Source organism: Mus musculus, chromosome X (assembly GCF_000001635.26).
Source record: "Mus musculus strain C57BL/6J chromosome X, GRCm38.p6 C57BL/6J".
Taxonomy (NCBI): domain Eukaryota; kingdom Metazoa; phylum Chordata; class Mammalia; order Rodentia; family Muridae; genus Mus; species Mus musculus.
In genome coordinates this window covers 35,997,641-36,010,186 of record NC_000086.7, presented here as the reverse complement: position 1 = coordinate 36,010,186, position 12,546 = coordinate 35,997,641, and the positions used below count along the sequence as shown (strand labels likewise).

The following is a 12,546-nucleotide window of genomic DNA, read 5'->3' as shown; positions in this document are numbered from 1 at the left end:
CTGATTCTTCAGATAGCACTGCAGCTCATTTTTTAGGGTAAATAAGCGCTTGCCTTTACGACTTATGGGTGCCAGAAACTGAAGGCTCACTTTGACTAGGGAGGATTGGAAAAGCAAATTAAGCCCCCATTCATCTTGGCCATTCATCAAATCAATTGTGTTTAAACACAACATACTACTTTAGAGTGAACCGAGTTAAACCTACCTACTGAAGTCAAACGGTCCACCGCAAATGAAAAAAAATCTAATTAATATATGAAAAGAAAAGGGACAAATAAAAAACATAATAACATAAGAATAGTGCTATACAACAAAGCATTCAATAAAACTAGCAATGGAGATTAAAACTGAGGCATTTCATAAATTTACTGCACAAAAATTATCATTTTACTTTTTATATTTATTTTTGATGCTTTCAGCAGAGAGGCATTCACATACTTTCTCATTTCCTCTTAAATAAAATTCAATACACTGTTATTATAGAAAGAAATTTTACTAGTGTCTGACATCTGTGTTTAGCAACAATATATGTAGCATGTCCAAATTTTTCATACTAAGACTATTGCCACTGATAGAATGAAGGACATGCAGAATGCCATTAATGAGCCTATCTTCAGATAGTAACAATTCTCAAGTTACCGCAAAGTTAACTGGTTTCATTAGAAAACATTATCCTACACTAGTACTATCACAAAAGGAATAACAATCCCAAACAATGGAAAATACAAATACATACCTTGAACTCTCTGTAATTTAGGCTTTGCAAATGCCATTGGCAAGTTCAGAGGAATGTAATGTTCATGATTGCAGATTGTTTGGAGAAATTCAAACTTGTATTCAGCAAGAACCTAAATGATAAATTATATATCAGGTCTCATTTTGTAGGCATTTATTTGTTGATGATTGAAAAATATGACCTTAAGTTTCCTAACAGAAGTGGAGTGTTTATCTTCCAAAGTATACTTGCAGGTGCAATCTATACAGGAAAGAGTTAACATAGCCGGCCCTAGAGTGGTAGATTTAAAAAGGCCTGCTGCAACACTGATTGGGTGTCATTTGTAAAAGAGGATTTTGACATGTTCCCTCTGTGATAAGGTTGTTTTTCTTTCTACCAGTCTACTAGGTCCTTATCACAGAGGGAACATGTCAACCTCTGTACTTGGGCCAGGGGAAGGCCTTGCTATTCCTATGGATCAGGGTCACCTGGGGTCCTTGACATGGCTGTGCTCATGTCAGGAATGCACATGTATACAGGGGTATACTCACTTTATATAGTTCTTAGAGTAGAACTGGCTTTGTGTTAAAGCAGATCAAAAATTCTAGACCATCAGAAAGTAGAGTAGGTGTTCAACATAAATCACTAGTCTGGAATTTTGATTTGCAGAGGTTGACAGTGTGTGCAACCTGCATGACTACATCCTGAAAGTGGTCCCCTAAAGTGAACCCCCTACCTCTTCCATCAGTTGTATATAAGAAGCTTGCATCCCCATTCAGCTGTAGATAATAAACATACTGTGTTTCTAGGCTTTTGGTATGTCTCCATCATGGCTCAGCCAACCCCAGGTTTTTCTGTATGTTTCTTCATTCCTGACCTCCACAGTTTGGTCAATCCCAAAGAACCCTAAACTCTAAAGAGAAATACTGCAGTCTTTTACTGTCTTCTCACCCCTAGTGGGAAAGTATGTCTTCTTAAGAGGGGAAAAGTATGAGATGTGTCCATGGAGATCACCACAGCCTTCACTTGCTATCGTTTTCTTTCTTGATCCTGCTGGGTATCCATATCCTATCACTCTAATCGATGTTAGGCAGAATTAAAACTATATGTTGAATTCTGTTAGTAAATTGCTGAATCTGTGGGTGGTCTTGGCAGCTCTCCAAACACTACTCAACAATCCTTGCTTTTAACAATACTTAAAGTACACAAATGAAAAGAGCAGTTCTGAATCCTCTAAAAGAGAATATAACTATCACCTTTGACTTCATGCTTAAGTGTCCAATACGCTACTACAACTATGTCCTTAGAACTTACCTTAGGATCCTTAGGGCTAAATCCTGATATATAGTCATTTATCAAATTGAAAACAAATCCTCTGTCCATCAGGGTCAAGCAGCGCTAATAAAGCAAAGAAGGAAGATTAGTTATATAATTTTAAGTGTTTCTTATCAAGATGTTAAAGAATTTGAAAATCTGTTCTATACAAAGGGGATATCATTTTTATGGATAATATGAGAATAGCTGTCAAGACTTCTGGGTGACCTTAAAGAAAAAGAGAAAAGTAAATTATCTATAGAATCAAGACTTACGGGCCTCAACTGTGTAATTTCCAAAACAAGACACACACATAAATACATACCTACATACATTACAATAAAACAAAAAGTAAAAAACTGACATCTTTTGTGAGTATAGGGATTTTTGTCACCTCTCAAAGAACCTCACTGAGCAAAACAAATAATTCCTATGTATATGCATTAGCACATGTACCCTCTGCTGACAACAGCAAATAGGTAGGTACCTTTAGTTCAAACATTCAAAATTTGGGGCATGAGAAATGGTTCAGGGGGTAAGAGCCCTTGCTACACAAATAAGAAGACTTTAGTTAGAATCCAAACAGCTATGTAACAAAGAGCTGGGCATGGCCATATGTAATCCTGTACCTCTAGTGCCCAGTGCCATGCGGATTGTGAGAGGCAGGAAGATTTCCAGGGCTTTAGGGCTGCTAGCCTAGCTCTAGGTTCAGTGACAGGCACTGTTGCAAAAGAATATGGCAATAAATGACAGGTATGCTGCTCCAGTTCTCAGGGTGTATGCAATGGGTACATCTACACGCACATACACTCACACACTCACAACTCTCTCTCTCTCTCTCTCTCTCTCTCTCTCTCTCTCTCTCACACACACACACACACACACACACACACACACACACACATACACACACAGAGAGAGAAAGAGAGAGAAGACAGACCAAAAAGCCAACAGACCAGAAAAATGATTTAATTGCATAAAGATGTCAGAGTATGATAAAGACTGATGAGGACTGGCTGAGCCAACAATTGCTCCACCTAACAGCATTCCAATTGAAATGTATTTAAACTGTTTTGTGAAACAAGCATGGCCAGTCTTCTGGCTCAGACAGAGCCTTTTATTTAACTACTTGCATCAGTGGGAGGGAGAGTAAACCTGGATAAACTGATCCATCAGTCCCAAGAGTTATTTCAACAGCCTTGAAAAGACCTAGCTAGAGCCAAGGGATATAGCTAAGGAGTGCAGCACTTGCCCAGCATGCAGAAGACATGGTTTAATCATCAACAATGGGAAAAAAAATAAGCCAAATACCCAGCCTTTCCAGGAGAAAAGAGAACTGTTATTCCTTGGTCTTTTCAGACCCTGTCAGTGAAGAAAGCTCCTGAACATGTGTTGGCTTCCTTTAACTCACCTTCAGAAAGCTGGCTAAGCTATAATTCCCATTTCGGGACTCATCAGGAATCTCTGCATAGCGAATGGTCACATGGGGAATTATTGCAAGGAGCAGAGAATGTAAGACGTGGTGATACGCCTCAGGAAACCTTTGGCCCCTGGGGAGCTTAAATACAAATAGAAAAAGAGTCAGAGGTTAAAAAAGTCTAAGTAGATCAACTGTCATTTTACTTTCAAACATGTTCCATCATGGAAATGCCATTAAAAAGTACATTTTTTTTCTTTCAACTAAAAATGACTTCAGTATTTGTTCAAAGTAAACTTTATTCTAGAGCAGTGGTTCTCACCCTTCCTAATGCTGTGACCCTCTAATACAGTACCCCATGTTGTGGTGACCCCAACCATAAAATTACTTTTGTTGCTACTTCATAACTGTAATTTTGCTACTGTTATGAATCATAATGTAAATATCTAATATGCAGGATATCTGATATGTGATGTGAAAGGGTCATTAGATCCCCATCTGGGTGGGACCCACATACTGAGAACCATTATTCTAGACCCTGAACTTAAAGGAATGATCTGATTCTCTAATAATATGTGTCTGAAATTATTATTAGGCATAGCATGGATCAATATAATCCAGCTCTGGAATCCAAGCTCCTGCGATGCAGGCACACTTCTTTATTTTATTTTATTTTATTTATTATTTTACTTTTACTTTTATTTTTTCTGGTACAGAACATGAGCATGTATCCCAATTTCAGTCAACTTATTCTATGAAATTCCTATGAGATGAATTTTCATTTCACATGCCTCACCACTATGATTTCTGTAACCAAGAAAACTTCTTTGTACAGGTTGTTTCTCGTTGAAATGCCTCAAATCTTAAATGCTCAAAAACCTGAAGCTGTCTGAGACCTGACTCTACACATGGAAAATTCCATACCTGATGGTGTGTTACTGATTGAAGTCAAAACACAGGTGCAAATGTAAAGCATAAAATTGTCTTCAGGCTATGTGTATAAAGTATCCATGACACATGAATGAGTCTCATGTTTAAACATGCATCCTGTTCCCAAGATACCTATCTCAATGTGTATATGCAAATATTCTGAAACCTGAAAATGTCAAAAATCTGAAACCCTTCTGGTTCTAGGCATTTCAGCTCCAGAATTCTCAACATGTATCTTTAAAACAGAATTCAAAACCAAATAAGCGGCCTGTGAGACTGCGCAGTGGAAAAAACTGTTTGCTGTCCAGTACCTGATGATCTGAGTTGGATACAGAGAACCCACATGTAGTGAAGGAGAGAACTAACTCCACAAAGTCTCAAAAATTCTCTGTAGCTCACACGGGGTCCCCTCCATACATTACATATATATAACAACAACAACAATAATAATAATGACAAATAATATTAAAATAGAAAAAGCAAGTAAATGTACATACCAAATTTTAGAAATATATTTCATATTATTACACAATGCAGAAATATTATACATGCAGAAATATACACATGATATTAATATTGTCTAACGGTCTTTTCACCCTTTCTTTTTTAATATCAAATATTTATTTAGCCTTAGTACACACTAGACATGAAATAGCACATAGGCAGAAACAGATGTTTTCAAGATACCACATTCATATAAACAAAAAAAAAGTGATACATTTCAAAAAAGTATTAATGTTGTGGGTTTTTTTTTATTTTTCTAAAAATGTGTGTAACTGTTAGGAAAGGTAAGATTGTTGTGAATAATAGAATGAATTAGAACAGAATGCTCGTGTGTGTATTCGCATGTGCCTAGGTTCAGATGTGTGCATAATGGAAATCAGAAATCCACCTGAGGTCTTGTTTGACAGTCATTATCACATAATGCTCTCTGTGGCCCAGAACTCATGGAGTAGCCTAGGCTGGTTGCTTAAGAGCCCTTTTCACCCTTTCTATTATATACCTTAATCCTTTCTAATAGACAGAACAGATCTGATTTGCTACTTTTTTCCTCACTGAATCTTTTCAACAAAGTTTTATTTGAAAAAGTATATTTTATTTATGTGTATATGGAGGGAGAGTGGGGGTACCTGTAGAGTTCAAAGGAGAGTAACATTCTCAGAAGCTGGGGTAACAGGTAATTAGGAGCTGCCTGACATAGGTGCTTTGAACCACACTTGGGTCCTCTGCAAGAGCAAGAAACACTAAGCACTAAGCCATCTCTCCAGCAATTCAACATTGACATTGTTAAAAAGAAATGCAAACCATCATAGTCATGCATTCCGTATAGTAAATAACTGTAGGATATTACCTATGTCCTACCATAATTATTTCTAACTATTTAGGAGATGCTGCACATTAAACTGTAAGAACACATGAACTGTGGGAGCTTAGATTTGGGCAAACACTCATTGTTTCTATAAGCAAGACTTGAAAAGGGCAAGAATCATTAGAAAAAAGATTTGCATATTATTGCTATGTGTAAAGTTTAGCTTTCTTTATATATGTTACAGGTTATTCTCATAAATATGTGCAATTACCATTTATCAATTAAAAAGAGCCTAGTGTGATGGCTCAAGTCTATAATCCAAGCACTTGGGAGGTTGAACATGGGTTTGAGACCAGCCTGGACAACAGGCTGTTTCAAACACAACTAATTCATTAGTTAATTAATTAAATGATTATTGAGCCTACTTACCTTAATTTTATTCTCTTCCAATAAGTATGTGGCCATCGACTTTGCAATTATTTCAAAGAAAAACCATGAGTACTGGAAAAAAAAAACCCACACATGCCTTAATATACCCAAATATTTGAGGCTCTGAAACATAGGATAAGTTAACAGACATCTTGTTTCCAAAGTTTGATAACAATTTCAGGTGACCCCAATTCACTATTAAATTCTTATAAAATACTTCCCAAGTATTTTAGACAAAGAAAAGAAAGAAGTGACACTGGATTATGGATTATCAACCATAATCCAGAGCAAACCCCATTCCCAGGAATAGTTAGCCAACACAAAATATGCTCAATGTTTCTATAAGCATGCACACTGGGAGAATAGGAGGGTTGCTTCATGGCAGGAATTTTTTATCAGTGATATTGTTTGGGGATGCCCATGGTTAGTGATGAGAGCAAGCCAACTTTTAGTTATTTTTATTACTTCTAAATTCTCTACAAAGAACACTTAAATGTCTTTATTAACATACATTAATTATATATTAAATGGGTTTAATGATGGCATTTCCACACATATATAGTATATTTTGATCATATTCACCCCAGTGGCCTCTCTTGTCCCTCTTTCACAAATAAAGGATAATCAACTTGGGCTGTGGTACAATACTGGCAACGCCTATATGACCTATATGGTTGGCCATATCATATAATTTGAAAGCTAGCATCAAGTCTCTGGCCATGTCATATAATTTGAAAGCTAGCATCAAGTCTCTGGCCATGTCATATAATTTGAAAGCTAGCATCAAGTCTCTAGCTAACTCATCTCAAAAGGCCTGTAATAATTCTATCACCAATAAAGAAATAGTAAAAAAAAAAAAAGAATTCCATAATAGTTAACTGTTTATTGAGTACCTACTACCTGTTAAGTTAGGCATAAGGTAACACTGGCCCGGAGCTGGTAACTAGGCAGCCCCAGGTCCACAAAGTATACACTGTATGTAATAAACACAAGATTCTGCCTCATCCAAACTTTATCTTTTACATATTTAATTCAGAGCAGGGGGTGTATATGGAGCAGGGAGAAGGCTCTGAAAGATACACGTGTAATATAAGAGAAGGAGGGAAGGTCTGGGACAAAAAGGATAAAGGGGGATAACATTTGAAAAGTAAATAAATAAAATAACCAATAAAAAATTGTCCAATACAAAAAAGGATATTAAAAAAAAAAAGGATAAAATGAAAGATCACAACCAAGTATGGAGAGACTGGTTTTGTGTCCAGCTGTGTCCTCCATCCTTACCTTTAGAAGTTTATTTATGGCTAGGAAATCTGCAGACTGTTTCAATATTGCTATCATAGTCGTAGCCAGGGTTTCATGTATCAACTGGGCCTGAAGAGTGCTTGGTTTTTCAGGTCTGAAGCTATACTGCAAACAGAACCAAGTAAACCATTAGACACAACTGTCCTGGGAAGCAGGAAAATCATCCAGCAAGAAAGCCTTACTCCACAAACCTTTATGAAGGATCTTAAGTAGCTCTCCAAGCCTTCTTCATGACACTTAGACACAATGTGTAAGAGAACCCTGAAACAACATTAATGAAAGTCAGTGGGCCATGCTTCAACTCATGACCTTAGTGTGACTGGCACATATGAGCAAGTCTTATCCCAGAAAACAAAACAAAGCAAACAAACTGCCTGAACAACAATAAGAGGGGTGAGAGGAGAGGTGACAGTGGTCTAGGTCTACAAGAGTCCACTGCCTAACATACTTGGCGCCTTGAAAAATGTACTTCCTGGTTCAAAAGGATACTTTACTTTGGCAACCCAGATGTTTTGTCTCCTTTCTAAATCTGTGTATTCACTTAAAAGTAGGGTCATAGCCCTATGATGTAAAAGAGCTCAAGGAAAGTAAATACTCAAATACCTTCCAGTGAAGATAAAAAGAATAACAACAACACAATAAAGTGGCTGGGAAAGGTGGTGTGTACCTGTAATCCCAGCACGTGGGAGGCTAAGGCAGGAAGATCACCGTGAGTCTAGTCCTGTCTGGGCTACAGATTGAGACTGTCTCAACCAAAGCAAACAAACAAAAGACATCATGGAAACTGTGTCAAGGGGAAAGGAGGGACAGAGCAAGGAAAATAGGTTGAAAGGTGGAGGTAAACTTAAGAGACTAGCCGTGTCGCAAACTTCAGTAAGCAACGGCATCATCTGGAAGGCGTGTTAACAGGTTGCTTGGCTCCTCCCTTAGTGTTTCTGACTTTGTAGGGCTGAGGTCAAAGTTCAATGATTAACATTTTGATAAACTTGCTAGGCACAGTGCTTCTGGGACATGCACGTTGAGAACCATTATATTAGAATAATGCTCCTTAAACTTTAAACAGGACTCACCCTGACACCAGATATGGGCACAGGGCAAGAAAGTGTTTGTAGACTGGGGTCTATGGGAAAAGGCAGTAAGGGCAGCAGAGCCAAAGACAACCAGCACTGAGCACAGCAGTTTTTCAAGTTAACTATTTTCATTTTGAAATGCGAGTGTGTTTTACCCACTACCTTATAATGTACCTTTGTTTTCATACAGACATAGCTTATTCTTTCAAATCAAAACTCACGGTTTTAATGACACATTCTGCTCAGTATGAGAAACATGGGTTATAGGTGAGTGACTATATTGGTTAAAACTAAAATGAACTGCAATTCAATATTCATTCCTTGGAAGAACTAGCCACACTTGCGAAATGTGCTAAGTAGCTACCGTATTGTACAACACAAATAGAACATGACTGGAGAAAGGGCAATTGAAATTTATGTTTGTCTTATAAATAGCACAGAATAGTAAACAGCACAAGAATAGTGTAGGATTTCAATATATAATTTTCAACAATGGATGGATCAACCAGACAAAATCAGGAAGCAAATATTTGACTTGAACTATACTTTAACAAACTATATTCGTATACAGAACACATTCAACAGTAAAAGAAGACACATTCTGCTTGTGTGCACAGAAATACTCTGCAGGATTGAACATACATTAGGTTATTTTAAAAAGTATTAATAAGATTTAAGAAGACTGCAATCATTCTAGATAGAGTTTTCAACCACAGTATGGAGAAGTTACAAATCAGTAAGAGAAGAACGGTAGAAAACGAAAACAACAGTGGAAAGGAAATGCCATGCTTCTAAACAAGCGGTCAGAAAGAAAGCAAAAAGATAGACAGAAATAAAGTTACAGGAAAATGAATGGATTCAGAATGTATCCTATTCAGTAAGGTCACATAATCTCAGAAAGAGAATAGCCATGGTCTCTAGCACATGTTGAACCTAGCCAACATCATGTGTATGTATGTAAAGGAATCTGCCTGTGGGCTCAGTATACCATGTATGAAAGAACAAGAAAGGCTGACTGTTTGAGGATTAGAAAGGACCAAACAAGGGGAATGAAGCACATCATCAAAGAGGCTAGACAGCTAACTTTTTCTAGTTCTAATTCTGCCATGGAGTTGTTGGTTTTGGTGATGGTTAAGTGCATAGAAATATGATAAACAGGGACGTTCCATAGCTTCCATTCTGTATGGCATTCTGACTGCCTAGAAGTTCGCTGAGATGCACAAACTTTAGATTTGGTTCATTTAGGTGTGTGTTGTTAATTTTAGTTGCAAGTTGATTTTTTAAAAAATAATATAATCTAAAATTCTTTAGAAGAAAGAAAGAAATCAAAAGTTAAAAAAAATTCTTTCAGACAAGTAATGATGAGACAATATGACCAAACCAATGGAATAGAACAAACACAGATTTAAGAGCGAAGTTTATAGCCATGACAAAAAAATTAAGAAAGAAAAACCGGAAGCAAATAGCTTCTTTCATTATAACACCGAAACTCACATGGTGCAGTTGATGGGAACGTCATCTTCATGGGTCATGTTTGTGAGAACTCGGAAGAGTTGCATAAGAATTACAGGTAGAAACTGTATCATGACTTGGATCTCCATGGCATGCAAACACTAAAATAAGTCATTATTAGTTATGGAAACAAACAGAAATATGATCTAATTTGCAAATGTGAAACAATAAGAAAATTAAGTAATGAGCGATATACTGGCTTGACTATATGCTTGTTGAAATGTGCACTTTCAAGACAAGAGACTGGCTAAGGACTCAATCCACCCCATTCTTTTGCTATTTGGATTCTGCAAGTTAATTAGACATGAATGCCTAACTCAAGATATCAAGTACAATTTATTTATGGGCTTGGTACGAAGACAACTGGCCTTTGGTAAATCTATACTCATTGTGGGCTGGGGGCTGGAAGATCTGCCTTCAGGTCATGCATTCTATATGTTTTCTAAGACAGTCTTAGCCTCCAGCCAGCCTGATGGTAAGTTAAGTGAGCTTCAGTAAAGAACATGTCTGTACATAATTTGCCTTATCCCACAGCATCTATCAAACTGAGATAGTTTTATATTTTAACATTCTTTTAAAGCTTTTATGTTTTACTTACTTTGTGTGTGTGTGTGTCTGTGTGACCATACATATACATGCATGTGGAAGCCTATGTGCATGTGTGTGATCAGATGACAACTTGCAAGAATTAGTTCTCTCTTCTATTACATGGGTCCTAGAAATCAAACTCAGATGGTCAGGCTTGTCACCTTTACCCATTGGGTCATCTGGCCAGTCCTCAACATTCTTTGAATATATTTATTCCACATGCTTACACTCTGACTCTAATAATGGTATTACAAACATCTAAATGTAGTGCTGATATATATTATATATTCATGTATACATAGAAATGTTACAGTCCTTCTTGCTACATTCCTTTCTTCTTTCCATAGTTCACTCGTTCCATCACTCCATGAGCCAAGCAAAAAGAAAAATCTAACTTTGCTGAGAAATTTTTTACATCTCTACACAGTCATCTTTTCTGCTGCCCCTTTCAGGATATCCCCTTGACATTTTTCTAGAACATCTATAGTTTCTCCCCATTCTCAATGTAACCAGTACATATTTCCAAATTGATGCCCACCCACCATGGATGCGGATTACATTAGACTACTTTCTACCAAAATGGTTTTCATCTTCTTTTTTCTATTAGTGCTGAAGATGTGACAGATTCCCACATGCTAAGAAAGCACTTTCCTATTGATCTACATCCTCAGCCATCTAGAATACGATGTCTTCCTGTTACTGTGAATAGTGGTCCTCATCCAGGGGTCACATGGTCTCTGTGAGAGATTAGCGATGTTTGGGGCTATTTTTGGCTCTCACAGCTTGTGCATGCATGCATGTGCTACCAATTTCTACTAGGTAGAGGCCTAGAGTTTTGCTAAACATTCTACAACAAAGAACTATCTTCTCCTAAATGTCACTAGTGCTGAACTTGAGGAATCCTGAGCTATGGAATTAAGTTGAACATACTGAAGACCTAGCCTGCATTTTTGAATCTTTAAATTGACTATTGTTCTTTAGAAAGCCAAACTAGCATCACCATTGCTCTTTAAATATACCATATGCTTTCCTTCATTTTGTTTTGTTCACAGGTTTTAGCCAATTCCCAATTACTCATCCAGGGCCAATTCAAATCCGCATGTCAGTGAACCCATTTCTCCTTCTCATCCAATGGAGCCGTACTGGATTTATTTCTAATAGCCAAACAACAGAGAGCAAACCAAACAATGTGTACACAGCTCCTACCATTAGAGAGTTCACTGTTGAAAGGGCAAAACCATGGAACTAAATCACTGCAGTACAAATAGCAAATAGTAGGACAGGTATGTGCACCACATGTACAAAAGAAGTGGCAATAGAGCCACAAGCAAATGTGAGCTAAGCAGAAGGGAAATACCAGGCAGACAAGGCAGATGTGCATCCCATGCAGGATGGAGCTCCCTGCTACCACTAGATAGCTATTATCTTCTATAATTTATTCTCAACAGTAGCCAGAGTGTCCTTTTGACATGCAAATTAGTTAATGCCATCTTGCCCTTGTTAAACACAAATCAAACAAAATCACTACAAAGGACATCATGGGCCTCCACGACCCATACAATTGTCAGGCTGAGTTCCAAGCAGCCTCGGGGCCCCCCTCCCCAACTCCCTGTGTTCCAGCTATGCTATCTTTTGCCTCCCTGCAAACACGCAGGTTTAGGGCACACACACTCACTGTAACAATCTCGTCTCACCTATGGCTGTCAGCCTTCCTTCGGTTACTCTTTAACCTGAAATTGGCATTTCCACAGACAAGCCTCTCCTAGAATGTTCTCATTAACCTGTTCTTTTTTTTTTCACAGCACTCATTTTTTCCCCTAAAGTTTATAATCTTCCTACCCACACAAAACTAGTTCGGTCCACATTTCCCCCAGTGACATTCCCAGCATCCAGAACAATACCTTGCCCATATAAGATGCTTAATAAATCTTTGGTGAATAGCTGAATAAATGATTAAGGC

General features: G+C 37.5%; 1 protein-coding gene across 4 annotated transcripts in view; it reads right to left on the bottom strand.

Moving 5' to 3' along the window:
- Dock11 (dedicator of cytokinesis 11) overlaps nucleotides 1-12,546 on the bottom strand; it is a 189,300-nt gene that overhangs the window by 66,384 nt on the left and 110,370 nt on the right. For 2 of the 4 annotated variants that reach the window (XM_006541408.4, XM_006541406.4), the window contains exons 24-31: nucleotides 9,981-10,099; nucleotides 7,608-7,677; nucleotides 7,396-7,521; nucleotides 6,115-6,186; nucleotides 3,441-3,587; nucleotides 2,030-2,113; nucleotides 737-848; nucleotides 206-244 (exon numbers count right to left, since the gene is read on the bottom strand). In XM_006541408.4, the coding sequence (XP_006541471.1) occupies nucleotides 206-244; nucleotides 737-848; nucleotides 2,030-2,113; nucleotides 3,441-3,587; nucleotides 6,115-6,186; nucleotides 7,396-7,521; nucleotides 7,608-7,677; nucleotides 9,981-10,099 (769 nt within the window). The remainder of the gene's footprint in view (nucleotides 1-205; nucleotides 245-736; nucleotides 849-2,029; nucleotides 2,114-3,440; nucleotides 3,588-6,114; nucleotides 6,187-7,395; nucleotides 7,522-7,607; nucleotides 7,678-9,980; nucleotides 10,100-12,546) is intronic. The other 2 variants (XM_006541407.4, NM_001009947.3) reach the window with 2 other exon arrangements.